Source organism: Oryctolagus cuniculus, chromosome 13, assembly GCF_964237555.1.
Source record: "Oryctolagus cuniculus chromosome 13, mOryCun1.1, whole genome shotgun sequence".
Taxonomy (NCBI): Eukaryota; Metazoa; Chordata; class Mammalia; order Lagomorpha; family Leporidae; genus Oryctolagus; species Oryctolagus cuniculus.
The window spans coordinates 30,516,847-30,540,769 of NC_091444.1; the positions used below are offsets into that span (position 1 = coordinate 30,516,847).

At 36.0% G+C, this 23,923-nt stretch overlaps 1 protein-coding gene across 6 annotated transcripts in view; it reads right to left on the minus strand.

Annotated features, from left to right (window-relative positions):
- Positions 1–23,923, minus strand: part of USH2A (usherin) — an 848,241-nt gene that overhangs the window by 696,487 nt on the left and 127,831 nt on the right. For all 6 annotated transcript variants that reach the window (XR_011381453.1, XM_070055318.1, XM_008268426.4 and 3 more), the window contains exon 10: positions 244–439. Coding sequence is in view for 5 of the 6 variants with exons in the window: in XM_070055318.1 (XP_069911419.1) it covers positions 244–439 (196 nt within the window). In the remaining variant the exon portion in view is untranslated. The remainder of the gene's footprint in view (positions 1–243; positions 440–23,923) is intronic.

Consider the following 23,923-nt stretch of genomic DNA (forward strand, 5'->3'; position numbering starts at 1 on the left):
GCCCAGCTCCCAGCTCCAGTTTGGCACCGTTCCACCTGTTGTGTGCCTCTCCAAAGGAAAAAATAAATAAATAAAAAGATGCAGCTTAGAATTCTACTTCTGAGAAATATCTAATTATTTGACCTTAGGCATCTCTGATGAATCAGTGTACATAGCAACAACACGGTTTGCAACACTATGCATTGTAGATGGACGCAGACAGTCCACAAGGGCCAACTCAGCCATTCCTCTGTTGTTCATTACCTGTAGTGTTATGTTCACAATCATCACAAACTCCTCCTCCCCCTCTCAGGTGATCCAACGGAAATGGGTCTATGGAGATGTCATAGTGGCAGCTTCTGGCATGGCTATTGCACCGACAAGGCTTACAGTTGAAGGCGTGAACTTGATCACCGTGGCGGAAAGGCTTGTCGTTATAAAGAGGCAAGCACCGATCACACTAACACAAATAAGAAAGAGAAAGCTGTGAATTTTCTATTTATACACCAATCACTTTTACTAAATGTAAAGCTAGGGTCTGTGAGTTGAAGCTAGGAAGCATTATATTTTGAACACAATGCTTTATAAATAAGAAAAAAAAACAAAAATGTTATAGGTGTGGTAGATCTAAATTATGAAAGTGACCATGCAATTGAAACAATGCAAAGCAATCTCAATAATTAATGGGAAAAGTTATGATTGTTTCAAAATCTAAAAACTTGTCAAAACATTACAAACTCCCCTGTAAAGGTGAATCATCAGCAGTAAAACAACACGTTTAGTACTCTGCAATTTAAAACTTTATAAACAAAACATTATAAACTTGAAGAAATTTTTTCTTTGTAAAAACCTTACAGAGTGCTTTTTTTTTTTTTTTTTTGACAGGCAGAGTTAGACAGTGAGAGAGGGAGAGACAGAGAGAAAGGTCTTCCTTTCTGTTGGTTCACCGCCCCTACCCAAATGGCCACTGCGGCTGCCATGCTGCGGCCAGCTCGCTGCGCTGATTTGAAGCCAGTAGCTAGGTGCTTCTCCTGGTCTCCTATGCAGGTGCAGGGCCCAAGCACTTGGGCCATCCTCCACTGCCTTCCTGGGCCACAGCAGAAAGCTGGACTGGAAGAGCAACCGGGACAGAATCCGGAGCCCCAACCGGGACTAGAACCCGGGGTGCCGGTGCCGCAGGCAGAGGATTAGCCTAGTGAGCTGAGGCACTGGCACCAAATGCTCTTAACAGTGCATGCCTGTCTGCCATTCTATTCCTTATCATATTAAACAAGGGTCTTGGTGCCAGCACTGTGACTTTGTGGACTAATCTGGCACTGCTATGCCAGCATCCCATCCTGGAGCACTAGGTTGAGTCCCAGCATCTCCATTTCTGGCCCAGCTCCCTGCTAATGCTCCTGGCGAGGCAGTAGCAGAAGGCCCACTTACTCAGCCCGCTGCAACCCACATGGGAGACCTGGAAGTTCTGGACCCCTGGCCCAGCCATGTGACTATATGAGGAGTGAACCGGCAGCTGGAAGATCTCTTTCTCTCTGTCACTCTAATTTTCAAATAAACAAATAAAAATCTTTAAAAAGGAACAGGCATCTTTTCTGTGTTTTGGCAAATAGTCATGTTGCTAAGTTTGGATCAGCTTCCGCTGTTTTAACATTTGTGCTTTAAGTGTTGTGAAACGTGGCTGAGAGTTCCTCTGCCGTGAAGTTTTTTGCTGGTATCACTTTCTCCAGGACATCTTCAGTGTATTAAAGATGACCTTTGGGATGGGCATTTGGTGCAGCTTCAAGATACCTCTTGGTATTCCTACATCCCAACTCAGAGTGCATGAGTTTGAGTCCCAGCTCCACTCTTTATTCCGCCTTCCTGCTAATGTGGACAGCAGCAGGTGAGTTCCAGCCCCCCACTTCCTGTTCATCTGCCTTTCAAATAAAATGAAAATAAATGACCTTTCAACACACAAAACTACTTCCCTCATTTAAATTCACCTAAGGTGTTGTGCAGGCATGCCCAGGGTCTCCCCAACAGTGCAGTGACTCCACTCATATTCAGTCTACGCTTCACCTCCCCTATTGTCTGTTTAGCACCACTTTAACATTTGTTGGCCAGTTCTCTTTTTTGAAGATCCTTACTTGGGGAGCATCATTTAGGTTTATCACAGACAAGGAGACAACCACATGCTTCTCTGAGAATAACCTGAATACGGATGTGCAGTGACCAATCACCACAGACTTCAAAAGAGAAGATCTGATTGGTCACTTATGATGTGTGCACCTGTCATTTATATGGTAATTTGTGAGCTGAAGGAGCAGCAGCAAAGTTTATGAAATCAACCATAGTAATAAACCACAACAGGAACTCGATCCACGCTGTTGGAGAATGACAGCATTTAACTGTCATTCACACATGTAACAATTGTGCACGCAGACTTCCTACAAAGCTCTATAAGAAGAAAAATTTTACCAAAATTGTGCAACATACCTGTTATCTACTGGAAAAAAAAAACTAAAGCCAGAAATATTTTAAAAAGCTAATGATTTTGGACCAAGCACTGTGGCATAGTGGGTAAAGCCTTTAGTGCCGGCATCCCATGTGGGCACCAGGCTGCTCCTCTTCTGATCCAGCTCTCTGCTGTGGCCTGGGAAAGCAGTGGAAGATGGCCCAAGTCCTTGGGCCCCTGCACCTGCGTGGGAGACCCAGAAGAAGCTCCTGGTTCCTGGCTTCAGAGCAGCCCAGCTCAAGCCATTGCAGCCATTGGGGAATGCGCCAGCAGATGGAAGGTCTCCGCCTGCCTGCCTGCCTCCCTCTCTCCCTCCCTCCCTGTCTTTATCTCTCGTAACTATGCTTTTCAAATAAATAAATACTTTTTAAAAAGAATGATTTTAATTTTCCAATATAATTTGTGAACATAACAGAATTTTTTTCTTAGATGCAACTGATGAATTATCTAAAATGAATTTGGGATAGTTGTAAGTATCCTTTTATAAAACAAATTAAATAAAAATAGAAATCACTAATTTAACTACCAAACATTGTGGAAATATTTACATGAAATAATTTCTTACAAAATGTGGATGTTTTTCAATATTAGAAATATATATGTATATTGAATAGTGTTACATAGACCCATATCATTAAATGTCAAGGCATTTTAATGGATTAACTATCGTATTTTAGAAAATAACACTCAAGCATTCTGAAATTATTACACATTTACTTTTTTACAATTTAATTTGGATGGGAGTATGGATGTATCAGAGTAGTTTCTTAAGAAAATCATAAGAGATGAAATCTCATTTTCAAAGAACATAAATGTTTAAAATTTTAAAAAATATGGCCAAATTCCATGTAGAAAAATTCAACTCATTTATTCTCCTACCAGCCATACCTGAGATTAGAACAGTTATTTTTATCTCTTCACTATTTTGGTTTTATAAAATATAGTAATCATGTTTTAGTATGCATGTCTTTGATAAAAAGTAGAGCTAAATATTTTCCACCTAATTCTTCATTATATACAGTTTTTTCTGAGAATGTTATTTATTTTTCAGTGAATCTATTTTTATGATTTTAATGGGTTTAGAATTGTCTTTTGGTCTGCGAAGATTTAGTACAGAATTTTCACATTGGAATTTTTTTTCTACTTTGTTGTTCAGATTCATCAGCAGAATAGCTAACTTATGTGGAATGGTAATGATGATAGGTATATTTGTCTTTATTCTGATTTAATAGAAATCTCTTTAATAATACAATTTGTATGGTTATATAGATTGTTGATTTTAGGTAGAGAAGTTTTATCATCTTAAAGAAAAAAAATCCCTATTATGAGACAACCAATATGTGTTTATGTTGAAAAATAAGAAATACACTGTCAATTTTATTAAATGTTCTGATTTAATTGTTTGACCTATTGAAGTGACAAATTGTGTAATAAGTTAATAGGTTAGTTGAAATCTATACTTGTAATCTTAGGATAAATTCAACATAATTAATGACAAATAATGTTAACTAAGAAACTTTTGAGCTTTGCATTTGTATTAACAAATGACAGGCCAGCCTTTAGCTCAGTTGGGATGCCCACATCTCATATGAGAAGACCTGGATTCAAACCCTAACTCTCTTTTCGAGTCTAGCTCCTGCTATGCACACTAATATAGACAGTAGGTAGGAGTTCAAATACTTGGGTCCCTGCAACCCACATGGGAGACCCAGCTGAGTTCTTGGCTCAAGTCTCCTGTTTGGTACAGCCCTGGCTATTGGGGACAATTGTGGAATGAACCAGCAGATGAGAGATAACCTTCTGTCTACTTTTAAAATAAATGTATACTTTATATATACATATATAATATACAAATATATGTAAAAAATGAGATTGCTCTATGTTTTGTAAAGGCTAAAAAAATTTAAAAATTTTAAGTTTTTTTTTTTTTTTCTTTGAAAGGCAAAGTTACAGAGTGAAAGAAAGAGACAGGGAGATCTGGCTCACACCCTAAATGACCACAATGACTGGAGCTGGGCCAGTCCAATGGCAGGCACTAGGAGATTCTTCCAGCTCTCCCATGTGGGTGCAGCAGCCCAAGCACTTGAGTCATCTTTCACTGCCACCCCGGGCACATTAGCAGGGATCTGGATGAGAAGGGGAGCAGTGGGGACACTAACTGGCACCCAAATGGGATGCCAGCATCACAGCAGCTGCTCTATCTACTACCCCACAATGCCAGCCTGCAAATTTCAAAATCGTAACAGGTCATCTGTATGTATTTGTGTTTTTAAAGTTAATCTCTGATTAGAAAACTCTCATTTTGTACATAAACTAAAACATATTATGTTTTGTCAAATTATGTTTCAGATGAAGTAGGATCAAAATATATAATAAATATAATAAATATTCATAGATACACAGCCATAAAAAGAATTAAATTCCAAAGTTTATATCAATGTGGATGGATATTATGTTAAGCTAAATAAACCAGGCACAGACAGAAAAACATCAGATGATCTCACTACTATGTGAAGAAACTAAAAAAGCCACTTCCATAGAAGAATTATAGTGGCTCTGAGAGGTGTGGAATATGGAGGGAGGGTAGAATGGATAGGAGATGGTTCACTGATGTAGTTAGATAGGAAGAGTAACTTCCAATCATGTATGCTTGGCCACAATTAGATATAAATTTCAAAATAGCTACCAAAGAAGACTTTTGATATTTTTCAAGGCAAAGACATGATGATTAAACATTTGAATACATGTATTGAAAAATAACATTAAACCAGATGAATATATACAATTATTATGGCAAGTAAAAGGTTTAAAATTTTAAGATGGTCCCCACATATACCTGTTTCTATGCAATATTTCACTTGTATCTATTGATTTTCTATTATCTAGAATGTCCTTGCCCATGATCAGCTATATGGAGGAAGGTTAATCTGTAGAGTGGAGCAAAGAATGATTTATGAACAGAATTCATAACCAAAATTTGTTTCTGGTTAGTTTTGTCATTTGTAGTTTCAAAAAGCAGAGGAGGGCTTATCTACACGTAGATCCTAGGAACCATGACATATCATTAGTGGATAACCATGTCTTCCCTTGGTTGCCATATGTGTGAGAGAGACATGCTCTAACTGAATAAATGAAAGAATAGATGAACTCACTTTCTTACCTGAAGGAGAGAAATGAACTCATTGAGGTCACACACAGGACAATTAGTCATGATCCAATCAACCTCTCTCCCAGTATTTTAAAAACTTTAAAAACTTTACTCCATCTACAAACTTTGTCCATGGGCATAATTTGCATGAAAAACAGTGCCCTAAGCATGATTCAGGCTTTACTTAAAAATAGGCTTGTTGTAGACTGAGCATGTAGCCTAACAGTTGGTACAGCAGTTGAGACAGCTGCATCCCATGTCAGAGTGACTGGGTTTGAAGCCTGGCTCTGACTTGACTCCAAACTAAAGCTTCCTACTGGTGTGGACCCTGGAAAGCAGTAGTGATGGCTCAAGTAGTTGGGCTGCTGTGGGTGTTTGGAGAGTGGGACAGTGGATGGGAGAAATTGACACTTTGTCTATTTTTTGGTGTGTGTATTTTCATCTATCTCTCTTTCAAATAAATTATATATTTTCCTTAATTAATTATATGCATGTAATTTTATTATTCATTATGTATTCTTGCTTAAGTTAGTGAAAGTGATTATATGGAACCTGTTGCCATATTAGAATGACTTCAGATGCAGTTTGCTTCGATCAAATAACTGCTTGCTTTTTGAGTTCGGGATTTTGTCAATGTGTATTAGTAGAATGAATCTAGTGAAGATTTCCCTGATATCTCTATAAAGGCAACATTCTTTTCTTATGATCTTTAAAAATCTCATTTGAGGTTTTTCCCTTATTGTTTATTTTAAAAAATAATCAAAAAGCTGTTTTGCAAGTAAGACTGAACTAGACTAGATCTGTCAATGCTCAAAAGACATAATCATGGTGTCCTTAGTTTATAATAAAAGAGGAATTTTGTCACTGACATAATGGAAGGGTTTTGCTCCTACCAGCTTCTTGTTATAACAGGTGACTGGCCTTCCTCTTCTGGAAAACAAAAAATCTAAAGAAATATGGAAGGATGCTCTGTTTTCCTGAAGAAAACAAGCATAATTTTCATTTTAAAACTCTAAAATTGAGAAATTTTAAAAATTATTATTAAACTGGAATGACAAGGATTTGTAGAAGGATCAACGCCAATCCAGGTAGCAGAGCAGCTTATTTATCCACGTCCACGTCTCTTCAGAACAGCATACATATAATTTCCCTTCACCACAAAACACAGCCAGCAATTCAGAAAAGTAATATCTTGAAACTACTTAAAGAATATTTTTGTAATGAGATATTGTTGTAGTGATGAAAAGGAAACAAGCTTAGTACTCAAAAGTAAGGAAACAGTTAAAGTCACATATCTTAAAAAATAATGCATTTATAAATAAAAATACAGAAAAATACTCATAATACGGTTTGAATTTTAAAACTAAGATTAAACTAACATGTAGAATTTAATCCTATTTTCCAGATAAAAGTAGATTCATCTACAGATATGAATATTGAGGTAGAACGTTAAGAAGATAGAGACACATGATATGGATGTACTTATAACAACAATAATAGAAGGTCTCAAAGTATATAAACTATTTCCCAAGGGTGTCGATGAGCAAGCAGGGTTACGGATGACTTTTACATATCTTATAATTTCATCTCTTTACAGTGCACATTTATCACTAATACATTAAAAATTGAGCAAATAAAACATAACTGAATGGTTATAAGAAAGTTACACATTTTTGTGTCATTTACATGTAACATTTTGCTAAAAAAAGCTAAGAAAATTAAAATTTTTAAATTACATAAAGATGAGCAAGAAACTACAAATAATTTTGTTTTTGAAAAAAAATGTAGGCTAAAAGAGTTTATTAATTATATGTAACTTGTGTGGTTTTGAAAAGACTGTTTTCAAAATGAGATTAATGCACAAAGCAAATATTTTAAGATATGACAGCCTACATTTCTGTCTTAAATTTGAGTTAAAACGTATACAACTAAATGACATATTGATTCCTATATTTTGGGTTTTGAGCCTAAGGGTGATGCTGTGTTACTATTCCTTTGTTTGATTTACAATGACAAAGAAACAGAAGGAATACTTTGCAGTTTAGCTTTTGATTACAAAGTTTCATGACACTATTAACTTTTTGGCCCCATCACTGCATTTCTTCACAACTCCTTTTAGATGATACAAAGAGGCCCATGACAAAAGGGGAGAAATAATAACAGGTAAGTGTATTATGGGTAAATTTGGGAATTTTTTATAATTTTATCTATATTTTCTTTTTTTTAAGTTTTATTTATTTATTTATTTATTTTTGACAGGCAGAGTGGATAGTGAAAGAGAGAGACAGAGAGAAAGGTCTTCCTTTTGCCATTGGTTCACCCTCCAATGGCTGCCACAGCTGGCGTGTTGCGGCCAGTGCACCAGGCTGATCCAATGGCAGGAGCCAGATACTTATCCTGGTCTCCCATGGGGTGCAGGGCCCAAGCACTTGGGCCATCCTCTACTGCCTTCCCCGGGCCACAGCAGAGAGCTGGACTGGAAGAGGGGCAACCGGGACAGAATCTGGCGCCCTGACCGGTACTAGAACCCGGTGTGCTGGTGCCGCTAGGTGGAGGATTAGCCTATTGAGCCGCAGCGCTGGCAATTTTGTCTATATTTTCTATTAATGATAGTAAAGTCTCATTAAAATCTGAAAATATGTGTGCGTCATATTTTATGCAGCTCCAGAGTCAAATGGTTTTCTACTTAATGTTTTCCCAATCTCCCGTTGATCAATGTCACTTTCAATTAAGTTTCCGTTTCTTCTGTAACAATTGGATTCCCCCTGATATGTCCCTAGATGCTCGAATTATAAGATTAGAAAATGGCTATATCAGAGTCCAGGACCTTTATCACTGATTCATTTAAATACTTTCATTTTCATAGCTTCTTAAAGGCTACTAATCAACTCCACTAAGAAGCAGCCAAATACTTTGACATGTTCAGGTTAAAAAAAAAAAATCATACAATCCTTGAATCTAGAAGACACTGATGGAATTGATTTTATTACATTATATTCTAATAATACACAATGACATTTCTCTCTTCTGGATCACTAAACTGGAATTCAATGTTCTTTTGTTACTATTACAGATGAGCAAAGACAATCTTTCAAAGATAATCCCCTAGCCCAAAAGCATTTGTGTCAACTCTACTCCGATCAGTCTCAATTTTGATAATTTATTTCTTAATACTATCAAATTTACAAAGAAACTACAAACTTATATAAAGGAAAATTTAGTTATTTAACAAGAGAAAGAACTCATTTAATCACTCACTAATTAACAACTGTAAATGCTTATCATGTATCATTGAAGAAAGGTATCTCTCAGTCAGAGATACCCAGTAACTGAGATATCACTCAGAGATACCTGGACCCATGGAAGGTAGAGGGCAGGGAAAGGAGACGTCTTTCAAGGTCCTCACAGTGAGCTCTCTATGCTTAATAGATGCAATGCCCTTCGAAAGTTTATTTATTTATTTATTTATTTATTTATTTTTGACAAGCCGAGTGGACAGTGAGAGAGAGAGACAGAGACAAAGGTCTTCCTTTTCTGTTGGTTCACCCTCCAATGGCCACTGCAGCCGGCACACCGCGCTGATCCGAAGGCAGGAGCCAGGTACTTCTCCTGGTCTCCCATGGGGTGCAGGGCCCAAGCACTTGGGCCATCCTCCACTGCACTCCCGGGCCACGGCGGAGAGCTGAACTGGAAGAGGTGCATCTGAGACAGAATCCAGCGCCCTGACCAGGACTAGAACCTGGTGTGCTGGCGCCGCAGGTGGAGGATTAGCCTACTGGTCCTCGAAAGTTTATTTCATAATGAGGACTATGAGTCATCAGAAGGAACTTATTTTGTCCTCGATATGTATAGGTTAAGAAAATGAAGAAATTAATGATTTGTTTTTCAATTATTTCAAAGAACAGGAAGAAATTCTTTAAAATGCTTGTTTCTAAAAGCCACATGTGGAAAATGTATACAAATTCACCAATTCATAAGCCAATGAAATATTCATTTATTTTTTATTGAATCTACTATCTACCACATAAGCTAAAATTTTAGGGGCAAAAGGATAACTATCAATGCTTCCCTATTCCAGTTAGCATTTATAGATAAAAGCAAATTGCCTATACATTTAAAAACATTGCAGATATGATAGAATATTATACTTTATTTACTTAACAGTTTTCATTATTGTATTCTGAGCTTTCTGAAGCAGTACTAGATTTTATTAAAGAGTGAATTCTAGCATAATGCCCAAAATTATTGTAATTTCTCAATAAATGTCTACCGAAGGAATGAACAAATGAATTCATGGATGATTGTATAAACAAGTTAACATATAATGATGCAGCAAGAACTCATTTTTGTCAGTGAATTCATTTCCCTTATTACTGGCTCTAGGAGAGAGAGGGAGACAGGGAGAGTGAGAAATTTTTCCCGTTCCACCCTCAACAACAAAATACCTCCAGATATATTTTCCTAGACAATACTTTTAACATTATGAGAATAGCTAAGATACACAGTGTCATGCCTAAGTGCTTTATTACTACTTGACTGAATCTTTACAACAACCTATGAAGTAGGAGTTGCAATTATCTTTATATTATAGAGAAGGAAACTGAGGACTAGAAGAAGTGCAGCATCGTCCCAAGGTCATTCACTGCCATGTAAATTAGAATGTAAAAATTCCTGAACACAGAAATGTTTGCTATTTTTTTCTTCATTACTGTGTTCCCGGTGCCTAGAAGACAGGTAGCCCACAGTAGGTGCTGCATTTATACATCCAGATCTCTCCTTCAGAGTCCTTGCTCTGAATCATATTATGCAGCTCCAGGAGTAGAGAATAGCCTGGGGTGGGGGGTTGAAGGCACTCACTGTGCTCAGTTGGCTCTGGCTTTCTTCTCAGCATCTATGTTGCACAGCAGGGCGCTGGAAACCTAAGAATTGAGTCATTCCACTCCTGGCTAGAAAATTCAGAAACATGGAGGCAGCCCTCATCCTGGGAAACACAGGAAAGCACCCTGCTTATATGTGAGAAATTATAAAGTGTTTTACTTTGTAGAGGTCAGTATAGTGCTAACTTACTGAACTCACAGAGGCAATGTGAGAAACTGGTCCCAGATAGCCTGAAAGGACTGCGGGCCCCTAGAATGTCTGTAAATGTTTCCTTTCTCATTAGAATTCAGCCACCCAAGTGGGAATATATAGAAGCTTAAGTCTCTGATAAGTTACTGTTCTTAGGCTCTTGTCATCGTTTCTCCTTTCCTTTCAAGGTGGCAGGTCATTTATAATATAAATGATGCAATTTTAGTGTAATTTCATTGTCTACCAGATATACATAAAACTTTAGTTTACTTGCATAAGTTTTCCCCATTTGATGTTTTCCTCAGTAGCTCTCTGCTCCAGTGGCAAAGCTAATGTTAGACAATCTTGGTAATTTATTATTAATTTTAAGTTTGGGAGTGGGGAGGGCACAAAGCTCCCAACTGCACAGAGAACCTAGAACAATAACGGCTCAGTGCTTTGCACATGGCAGGTGATCAATATATATTTGGTGAATACATGAGTGAATGACTTAATAGACTTGGCATTTACAACATGTTACAGGACTATACCTTAATGTGACTGGCATTTAATTGAATAATAACATTAAAGATTAAAAAGTAAATGCCATATTTTACCCATGGAATTTTGCCTTTGCAATGAAAACAATGATCACGTATTTATCCTTCAATGATGTATTCCTTTCTCAGTAATGCTCTTTCCCTGGCTAGAAATTCTTGTACAATTCAGTATCCACAGTCACGATATACTTACCTATTCTAAAGGTACAAAAATAACATAAATTAAATAACTACTAATACTGTTGTGTAATATTGATCAGACATAGTTGATAATAATCTACTCAATATTTTCAACTACTAATAAATGGTAGCTATTTTTAGAAACTTAATTTTTTCTTTTGAAGATTTCTAACAGAAGCAATGAAAATAACCCATGGGCAAAGTGAAATGGAAGATTATAAAAATCATTCCATAAAACAAATTTTAGTAATACGTGAAACAAAATTGATATTTGTAAAAATACAGACTGTAGGCAGGATTTTTTGGATAACTTGAGTTGGCAGATTGTCGATTTATAAATTTAATTGATAGTCTATGAACTTTTAAACACAAAGCTGTGATTTTATGCCTTTTATATATAGACCTCATGGTGGGTAGTGTTTGAGATGAACAATTTACATTACAGGCCCTTAACTCTGATTTGTTAATTTTCAATACTGTATGCTGTGTGATATTTAACTTCCACTTTGGCCTACATGTCCTTCTTTATTACTTCCTCCTCTTTATATATGAGAATTGCTCAGGAAACTAAAAAGAAAAGACACACCTAGACACATCAGGTTCCCCAAGAGTGCAGGACGATTGTAAGGTTGGTTCAAGTTTGAGGATAAGGGCCAAGACAAAACAATTCTATTTTATTGCAGTCATAATTCTATTTATTTCTTAGAAAATGTGACCTAGAACAGAAATCATATTTGTATAAGATAATCTGAATTATTATTTTAAAAAACAATTCATGGAAGAAAAACTGGATTCATTGTACAAATATGTTCTTTAGATATAACTCTGCAAGATGGTGAAACCCATATAGTTGCAAAGAGGTGTTCTGCACTTGTCTCCATCAGAAGAAAAGAACCAATTCAACAAGGAAGGGGTGAATTCTAAGACTGACTGAGGGAGAACTCTGGATACCAGTAAAGACATGACAAGAACTCTAAACAGCACACAGATTCAGAAAGCCCATAAAGAAAGAGATGGGGAAGGGAGGTGAGAGAGAGAGAGAGAAACACTGCAATTGTTCCTCTGGCTTGCAAATGGCAGAGGTTTCCATATTTCTGAAAAGGTTAGTGAAAAAGCGCAGCAAAATCCATCATCACTGCAAACCATCAGCTATAACCACCAGAGAATTCCACAGTCCTCAGAGGCTTTAAATCTTGGCTGGAAAAATGACTAGGATTCTAGCAACTTTTTCGCTCTAAATAAGGAACCTACATTGGATCTCCTCCCCTAATCCCCAGAACCCAAGACTACAGTACAGCCACCACTAGAATTCATTTTGCTTTAGGGTCCCAGAAACAGTCATCAGCACCACCAGAAGTTCCCAGAGCCAGCATGCACCCCATGGTTCAGAGGCTGAGCTCCTCAGCTGCAGGATTGCACTGAAGAAATGCCAGAGTCACCAATGCTCACCCTAGGTGACCTCAGGAAGTTCTCCACATCTCATAGTTCAACACTGGTAGCTATTGGTACCAGACCCAACAGGACCTCAAAAAGTTCCTCTCACACGACTGCTAGCATCATGCTTGCAGAACACAGCAGACAAGGTCTGGAGCTAGCCTGGCCAATCTTACAAAATCTGGAGAAAGCCCCTTTGTAGTTTGTGGCTCAGCATCCAAGGTTGATGAATACAAGCCCCAGGGTCAACCCTTCTTGTCCCATGGGACTATTTAAGTTGCTATCCATGTTTCACAGGTTCAAGCTCACTAATGCCATTACACAAGCATCAGAATCACCTCTGCACTCACCCCTATAGGACTTGAGGATGGACTCATCCACGTCCTGTAGCTTCAGGAAAATGACTGTCAGTGCCACAGTCCCAGTACCACTTATGCTCCTCCATGGCACTTGAAAATGATCCAATCTGTGTCCTTTAGCTCTAGGACAGTATCTGTTAGTGCCATAAGTGCCAGTGTCATACATGCTCACAAAGAAGGGTTTCTTGTAGGGCTGACCAGGTGGTGATGAATTTTGTCAGTTTCTGATTGTCTGGTAAAGACTATTTCTTCCTCTGTTTCTGAAGAATAGCTTTGCTGGGTATAGAATTCTTGGGTGACAGTTTTTCCTTTCAAGATTTTGAATAAATCATCCCATTTTCTTCTGACCATTAAAGTTTCTATTGAAAAATCTGCTGTTAGCCCAGTTCTAATGGGTATTTCTTTATATGTAACTTGATTCTTTTCTCTTGTTTTAAGAATTCTCACTTTGTCTTTGACTTTTGATAGTTTGATTATGATATACTTCAGATAAGTCTGGTTTGTGTTCTTTGAGCTTCCTGAATCTGGATGTTCATAATAAGTTTTGGGAAGTTTCAGCTATTATTTCTTTAAATAGGGATTCAATGTGTTTTTCCTTCTCTTCTTCGTGCATGGCATCTCATAGGTCTTATAGGTTTTCTTGATTCTTCTTAATACTTATTTTCCACTAATGGGTTGATTATGTTTAAGGATCTCCAATCAAATTCAGAAATTTTTCTCCTCCTTGATCTATTCTATTATCAACACTCTCAGTTGTGTTTTGTATTTCTTTTTAGTTTTTAGCACAGAAATTTCTGATAGATTTTTTTTTATGATTTCTACCTCTTTGTGAAATTTCCTACTCATGCATGGTTTGCCTCCTTCTTTGAATGGTATCTTATATTTTCTTATATTTTATTGAGTTTCCTCAGGATTTAAATTTAAATTCTTTTTCAGGTATTCTATAGATTTTCTTCAAACAGGATCTATTTCTGCAGAATTATTGTGTTCTTTTGGAAGTGTTTTGTTTACTTGCTTCTTGTTGTTTCTTTTGTGCCTATGTTATAACTTTTGTATCTGGGATAAAAAGTTACTTCATTTAGTTGAGATATGGGTGTCATTTGAGTAGTTACTTTGCTTCTATGTGAGCCAAGAGGTTTAGCCTCCATTTGATTTCTTTTGCTGTAACTAACAACAGTAGTGCCTATGTTCTAGAGTGAAGCAGTTCATGGACATAATGTATAACTTTATGATAGAAACGGGCTTCCAAAGATATGTGTTTTCAAGCCCTGCAGAGTCCAGCTCTGATCACAGAGGAAAGTGGAACAGCTGGGACTTGAACCGGCACCCATATGGGATGCCAGCGGCTTCACCTGCTATGCCACAACACCAGCCCCTTCTGTATAATTAAAATTTAATTGAAAAATGTAAAGGTTCTGTAATGATCCACCATGTCATGCTTGGGAATTTACCCAAAGAAAATGAAATCAGCATATGAAAGAGTGATCTGTACTGCCATGTTTATTGCAGCTCAATTCACAATAACTAAGATATGCAATCAATTCAGATACCTGCCAACAAATGACTGGATAAAGAAAATGTGATATATATATATATATATATATATATATATATATCACTCTCTCTCACACACACACATATACATATACACATACATATATACACTATGGAATATTAATCAGCTGTCAAAAGAGAACGAAATCCTATCTTTTGCAACAAAATGAGTGCAACTGGAAACCATTATCCTTAGTGAAATAAACCAATCCCAAAAAATACAAATACTATGTTTTCCCTAATCTGTGGTATACCTAATAGAGTACCAAAAAAAGTAATGTATAATTATTTGCAATCTGCATAAAACTATTCCTATGCATAAACTGTTGAGAGAAAATGGCTTAAAGTCTAAATGAACTTAATTATTATCTTGTAACCACATAAGAAATATTGCAATGTTGTACTGTCATGGGTTTTATTTCCTTGAAAGAAATTATGAATGACTAGTTGACAATAAAAAATAGTTCTCACATAGGGTCCAGAAATTCTACCACTTGGGTATCCATCAAAAAGAAATGATACAATTTTTTGAAAGAGGAATCTGCACTCCCATATTTATTGTAGCACTATTTTCAAGGCATGGAAAAAGTGCCCTTTGGCAAATCACTGGATAAAGAAAATGTGATGTGTACACACACATGGTTGACTCTCACTTGTAAAAAAAAATAAAAAATGAAATCTTATCATTTGCATTTTAATGGATGAAATTGGAAGACATTGCGTGAAGTAAAATAGCCAGACACAGAAAAGTATGTGAACACTAAAATTAAAGAAAAAACAATGATCTGAAGCAGACAGTGATCCTAGGAGACGTGGCTTGGTAGGAGACCAGTAAAATGGGATGTGGTTGGATAATGGGAACCAAAACAGACTGGAAAAAGTTCTTGATGTTCAATAGCACTGTGAGATGCCTACAGTTAACATGAAATATTATATTTTTTCTGAGTATATAGAAGAGAGGATTTTGAAGTGTCCATTCATAAAGTGATGATAAGGAGAGGAAGAAATTAATTACCCAAATTTGATCAGCACATGTATACATTTATCGAAATATCACACTATATACAATATACAAAATTCATTGCTAATAAAAATTTTTTAATGTTTAAGGAGATGGACACACTAATATGATTTGATCTTCACATATTGAATATTTATGCTCCTTTATTATGCTCCTTCAATATTTTCAAATACTTCTATCTGTAATCAAGATACAACAGCTGTTATCTGGCATAATACTCCACACATAGCAAGCATTTAATAAATATTTGTTGAGTGAATAGAACTAGCAAATGATTAATCTTCACAGTAGAACCTACACAATAGTCATGTAGTCATCATTACATACTGAATAGTCATCTCCACTCTGTCAGTAGCCTGAATACTTAACATAGATGAAATATTCTTGATAGCATAATACAATGTATTTTATAAATATTTTGGAATCCTCATTATAAACAAATTTATAAATGATTTAAAAACAAGTAACTGTGCTCTCCTACCACCCAACTTAACAGCTCTATTAATAATATCTGAATTTAGTAATATTCATTCTAAATCATTTCTTGATATTCACACTTCATGTTTATGTGTCATTTAGTATAACAACATTGTTTTTGTATGTTTTTAGAAATTACATACATGGCATGCTGTGTAGGCATGCTCTAAAACAAGGTTTGTGCGCTCATCACTGTTTGAGTGATCTAGACATTTTCAATCCATGGCAATATTCATTCTTATCTGCTGCTACCAGTGTTGCATTGAGATATTTGCAAATTGTTTTGAAACAATGTCAGCACCTTCTAGTGAGTATTATGAGTCCCCAGTTGCTAGTAGCAGAAATTTTCAGAATTTTTTATTTTTGTCAATGTATTAGCTATAAAATGTGATCTCATAGTTTTTATTAGTTTACTGATAAACAGTAAAGTGACAAATTTTCCTAAGTATTGTGACCTTTTACATTGCCACTTCCATTGCCACATCTCTTCTGTGAATTTTCATTCTTTTGTGCAGTCTTCAATTTGTTTAATTTAAAAGTTAACATTGTCAGTTATGTGTGTTGCTAATGCTACCTGCTAATCTGCAGGGTTTTTTTTTCTCCCAAAAATCATGGCACTTAATGTTTAAAAGTTTCTAATTTTAATGCAATCACATTTACCAATTTTTCTTTACAGTTTACACTTGAATCTAGAAATCAGAAAGATATACTATATTTTGGTCAAAATTTTTAGTTTAATATTTAGATATAAATTTTGCTAGGAATTGATTTTTGTTTTTGGTACAAGTTTGAAATTCAACTCTTCATATGCAAAATAAATTTTCCTGCTCATATAATTATTAAATAGTCCATTATTTTAGCCACATACATGAAATGAGAACTTCTATGAGTGAATGTTCTATTCATCCATCCTTGAATTAATATCTTATTTTCTTCTATTTTCAAAATAAGACTTGCTATCAATCTTCCCTTGCCCCTTATTGTCTTTTTCAAATATATCATTGTAATTTTTGCCCCTCTAATCATGAAGTTACAGAAAAATGTTACAGGAAAATACTATTGGTATTTTAATAATTATGGGAGGAATTTGTTGTACTTATAACTGGAAAGAATAACACATTTGAGATACTAAATTTTTGTATATGTATTCATGATGTGGTCCTATAAATATTTTTAAAGAATTTTTCTCTATGTAAATCTCTTAGTATATTATCCTTCAGACATAACTAGAATCTCCTTAAATTAATTTTCTGTTCATTATACTGATATATTAGAAGAAACATACATCTAACATTTATCTAGCTACCTAATGGAACTCTATTATTAATATTTAATAAATTTTCTGTAGATATTCTTTCATTTTTACTTCTCAATCATCTTCAGATATTTGCAATTTAGTTTTTCTTTCCAGTTCTCAAGTTTTTATTTTTCTTATCCTATTTAGTGGGCTAGAACCTCCTGTACAGTGTTGAAAAATGGGTATCCTTTTCTTATTCTTGATTTTAAATAGAATGTGTCAATGGATCCATCATTCTGTGCACTGTTATTTCTAAGAATTTATCAGGCTGAAGAAGTATACTTTAAATTAAAACATGCTTAAAGCTTTTATCTGACTAAATATTAAATTTTATCAATTTTTTCTGAATCTACTGAAGTGATCACATATTTTTCCTCCATGTGTTAGGGAAGTGACCAAAGAAATTCAGTCATCTTAAATCATTCCGTTATTCATAAGAGAAACCCAATTTAATTACTATATAATATTATTTTTGTACATTTCTAGATTCGATTTGCTATTACTTTAAGATTTTAAGGTAGATTTTACAAATAAACTGGGTTGTTAAATTTCATTTTTGTACAACCTTTGATTTTGTTTACTGGCCTCCACACTTACATGGGCAGATTCAAAATAAAGGTCTATGCTTTCAAATAAACCTTGACATATAGTATATATTAACATTTCTTTTTTTCCTACCCTATCCTCGCCACCAACTTCTAAGAGAATGTAAGCTTTTCAAGAACAGAGATAACTGTATTTTGCTTATACTGTAGAAGTAGTGCACAGCACAGCAGTACTCAATAAAATTTTATTGGATTAATAAAACATTAATAAAATTAGCTCAAGATTTCCCTGTTTTTTATTTTCCTCACTAGTTTGCATACGACTGGATTGAAAAGAGGTCAGCATTGTGGCACAGCAGTTAAGCCTCTGCCTGTGACATTGGCATGCAGCATCCCACGTGGGAAACACTGATGGAGCTCTGAGCTCCTGACCTTCACCTGGCCCAGCCGGGGGTGTTGCAGCCACTTGAGGAGTGAACTAGTGGAGGAAAGATCTCTCATTCTCTCCCTCTCTCTGTGTCTCTTTGCCTTTCAAATAAATAAATAAATCTTAAAAAAAAAAAAAAAAAGACTGGGGGGCCGGCGCTGTGATGTAGTGGGTAAAGCTGCCTGCATCCCATATGGGTGCCGATTCTAGTCTTGGCTGCTCTACTTCCAATGCAGTTCTCTGCTATGGTCTGGGAAAGCAGTGGAGGATGGCCCAAGTCCTTGGGGCCCTGCACCCATGTAGGAGACCAGGAAAAAACTCCAGAACTCCAGATCAGCCCTGCTCCAGCCATTGCAGCCATTTGGGGAGTGAACCAGTGCATGGAAGACTACTCCCACCCTCCCTCCCTCCCTCTCCCGCTCTGCCTATCTGTAACTCTGCCTTTCAAATAAATAAACAACCCTTTAAAAAGAAAAAAAGACTGGATTGAATCAAGGCTTTTATCCACCCACAATATACTGATATTACAAATTCCATTTAATTTGTTGAGACCAGCTTTATGAATTAGTCCATGCTCATTGTTCCTTAATTTCCCATGCGATCATTATAAGAATGTTTATTTTCTCCTTGTTGGATACAGGACTATAATATTTCAAGTTTCAAATTAGATCAATTCTCAATTACTGAGGAAAAATATATGCTCCTATCTGTACTTATAAAATATTCACTCATTCAGAAACAAATGATTAAAGTTAATACTCTATAGTATACATACATATACTATATATAATATAGTATATATATGTATATACTGTATATAAATATATTGTCCCATGTTACCCAATCTGTTTCTCATTGTTAAATCTTAATGAGGTGTAGTTTAAGGCAGACTTATAAAACTAATAAACAAGGACTGTGCTAGAATCTAGCATTTCCTTTTGATTCTTAGAATGTTTATCTTTTGCTTCTATTATCTTTATGTTGTTGTTTACTATCAACTTTTTCCATTAGACCCTTTAGCATATTAAGCACAGTTGCTTAAAGTTCCTGGTGTGATAATTCCAACACCATTGCCATATCTGAGTCTTGTTCTAATTCTTTTTTTATTATTATTATTCATTTGAAAATCAGAGCTACACAGAGAGAGAAGGAAAGGAAGAAACAGATAGATCTTTCATCCCAAATAGCCAAAGCCGGGCTGATCCGGAACCAGGAGCCAGAGGGTTTTTCTGGGTCTTTCATGTGGGTTCAGGGGCCCAAGGACTTGAGCCATCTTCTACTGCTTTCCCAGGCCATAGGACAGAGCTGGATCAGAAGAGGAGCAGTCGCCCAGTGGGATGCTGGCACTGCAGGCAGTGGCTCTACTCCCTATGCCACAGCACTGGCCTCTTTGTTCTAATTCTTAAAACATCAATGATGTACAGGGTAGAAGAAATTCTGGTAAACAGGTCTTTAGAGAGGTGGTGGTAGTGGGTCCCACAGTGTTTTAAGTTTCAGAGTTTAGTGAGCCTGTACTTCCGAATTATGAACTTTGTAAGTCCAAATACACCTTTGCATATGATGGAGTTATGTCCTGAAAAATCCAAGATAAGGTGAAGATACCACAAGTCAAGAATGCATTAATCTATCTAGCCTACTGAACATCATAACTTAGCAATACCACACTGCAGAGTTTCAGGTATCTCCCCATCATGATCACTGGACTCCCTGGGTACTGCATCTATTGCTACTTCCCAGGATCATCAGAGGGTCATCCCACATATTGCTAGCTCAGTGACAAGAGCAAAAATAAAAATAAGATGTCTACCAAATGCATGTTGCTTTTGTATCATCATAAACTTATAAAATCCTAAATCAAACCATCTATGGCTGGGGCCACTCTCACCCCCAAGTTCTGACAGCGTGCACTTGAGGGGACTGAAACTGGGTTTAGACTGTTCTTCTTCTTTTTATTAAGATTTTATTTATTTATTTGAGAGTTAGAATTACAGGCAGAGGGAGAGACAGAGAAAAAGGTCTCTAATTCATTGGTCCACTTCACAAATGGCCACAATGGGTAGAGCTGAGCTGATCTTAAGCCAAAAGCCAGGAGGTTCTTCCAAGTCTCCCACAGGGGTGCAGGGACCCAAGCACTTGGGCCATCTTCTACTTCTTTCCTAGGCCATAGCAGAGAACTGGATTGGAAGTAGAGTAAATGGGACACAAACCAGCACCGATAAGGGATGTCGGTGGAGCCTTAGCCTACCATGCCACAGCACTGACCCTTAGTCTTTTATTTTTTTTTTTAACTTTTATTTAGTAAATATAAATTTCCAAAGTACAGCTTATGAATTACAATGGCTTTTCCCTGCCATAACTTCCCCTAGTCTTTTCTTCTAAATACTGTTTTTAATGACCATTCAATGATGGTATTTCTTACATTCTTTCCTACATGCAACATTCTTGTTATTTAGTAAAGTCACTTTCTATTTATATACACATTTGCTGATCTATTTGTTCATTATTTGTTCTTGCACATCAGGCCTTTTGGGGGAGACAATGTATTTCATTATGAAATATATAATTTAAATATAAATTTAGTGATAATCTACGGGTGATCTTTTCAAAAGTATTTAGAACATATTCTTCCTTGTAATTGAAAAGCTAGCTACAAATACACCTCTTAATTTGTCAGTTGACTTCTCTCTGAATGTCAATGGATATCATCTACTGTCCCCTGGTTTCCATCATGGCTACTGAGCAATATAACATTTGTAGTTTTTATAAATTCATTTCTTATGATTTGCCTTTTTCTTTCTGGTAGCTTTTAGTACCTATTCTTGGTCTTTGGTAATCATTAGGCTCATCATATGACACCTATGTATGTGTTTCTTTTACTTGTCCTATTTGGAATTAAGAAGAATTATGTCATTCCTCAACTTTGGGAAAGTCTTTGTTCTTGTGCCTTCAAGTATTATCTTCCATTATTTTTTGTATTTTTTTTGTTCCTTTGGTAAGGCTATCTTAATGTATCTCTATGCTCATAACCTTTTTTCATGTTTTTCAACATACTTTTAAAATGCATTTATGCATATACCTATCTCAGGGAAAGAACTATTGCAAGTGTTTTTTTTTTTTTTTTTTTTGACAGGCAGAGTGGACAGTGAGAGAGAGAGACAGAGCGAAAGGTCTTCCTTTGCTGTTGGTTCACCCTCCAATGGCCGCCGTGGCCAGCGCGCTGCAGCCGGCGCATCGTGCTGATCCGATGGCAGGAGCCAGGTACTTATTCTGGTCTCCCATAGGTGCAGGGCCCAAGCACTTGGGCCATCCTCCACTGCACTCCCTGGCCACAGCAGAGAGCTGGCCTGGAAGAGGGGCAACCGGGACAGAATCCGGCACCCCGACCAGGACTAGAACCCAGTGTGCCAGGGCCGCTAGGCAAAGGATTAACCTAGTAAGCTGCGGCACTAACGCAAGTGTTTTTCAAAGAATAATAATATCCACCATGTGTCAGAGAGGAAATGAAGTTCTCGACCTTGACTCAAATGTACATGAAATAGATTCTTACCTGAATACTAGTTTATGAAAGTAAATTAACTCACAAGTATTATAAAAATATAAAATGAAACTCACTTGTAGTAAAATTCTTCTGTGACTAAATAAGGGAAAAAATAAGCAGTGGTAAACTTGATATATAATACAAATATGACACAAATTAGTCCTGATGAGTCATGCTTTTGGACATCAATGTTGTAAAGGAACATACTCTCTAAAATAACAGGAAATCTTCATTTACATAATAAGTAATGTAGAGTGTGATATTGGCACCATTCAAGTTATTGAGTGGTAGGAAGGCTTATTATACAAAATGTTTTAAGCTGGCTCTGTTATTTATAATACTAACAAAAATGTATATTGATAGTTTGATTGTAGTTAATTCATAAGATCCATGATTAATGTTATAAAAGGGTCACAAATTAAAGCCAAAGAATAAAGGAAGTATTCATGGCTACTAATAAATTGCTCTGTGAAGACTTGGCTACCCTTGCAGGTAGTGATGTAACAAAATGATGAAAGAATAGCTAAGTAGCCAACAAAGTGCCGGTGCTTGGCTGAGGCACTGATCATTGCATCATTCTTGGCCAGAGCCCCTGAGAGGTGAATATAGCTATTAAAGGAAAATGAAAACTCCTAAGGATGCAAGTTTCAAATGTTATTACTCTTCTTAAAACTAGATTCCATCAAGAACTAAGTTATTTTAACAGGTAAATAAAGTTCTAGACAAGAGAAGAATATGAAAGAAGCTGTAGATATGGTGTACCTATTGTAATCATGGTATTAGACATATAATATACAAACTAAACCTTCCCATTCCTAGGTTACATTCTGCACCTATGAGCTTAACACACACTTTTCAATAGCTGTAACGGAGTGGTACCCAAGTAGACCAGAGGTATTTTATTGCAGTCAAGCTATTAACACAAGTAGTTACAGAATAATCTCTTTTTGAGAGGTGAAGTGGGATTTAAATACATATTGAATAACCCCACAAAATAAAATGTTAGTGTAGACAAAAGTAAACTCTAGTGGCATAAAGCAGACTGGTGGCTTGCTGGGACTGAGAGTGGCAGGACAGCCCAGAATACAAAGCCCTGTGAAAGAATGTGACAAGGGAAACATTGTATATCTTGATTGGGGTGATGATTCTACAAGGGAATATCTTGTCCAAAACTCATCAAATTATATGTTTTAATGGGTATATTTTAATACATGCAAACCATACTTCAGGAAAGTTGATTTAGAAAGAAAACAACTCTAGTTTTGTATGATATACCAAAATTGGTAAAAGGACTACAAAATCTCATTGTATTATATCTTACAAACACCCGAGTCTACAATATTCTCATGACAAAAAAAAAGTTTACTTAAAAATGAAACTGTGTATACATGTAACATTGTCATTCGTATAAAATCTATCATTTAAAGTGTTTCTGCTTTGTGAGGTATCTAGTAATTCATGTCATTTCAGTATCATAAAATCCTGAATTCTATTTCAAAATGTTTAACTCTGAAAGTTAATGACTAGTATTTAGTCTTTTGGGTTTGTTTTACCCTACATCAATCCTAATGAAGCCCTATAAATTAATTTCTCATTGCTTCATTCATTCTTGGGAAGAAATATAACAAGTACTCGAAAAATATTAATGAAATATACCATTATATTTATGATACCTATCACAGTTTAAAATCAATCTCTTAAGGTTGTCAATACAATAATCAAATATATCAGTGTTCCTAGTTGAACAGTACTGAAGAGTCTCACTAACTGTTCCTAAGGTAGACATTTTGGTATCATAAAATGCTGTGAAATAATTAAGCAAAATTACGTTCATATCAACATCAGCAGAGTTTTGAGTAATGCA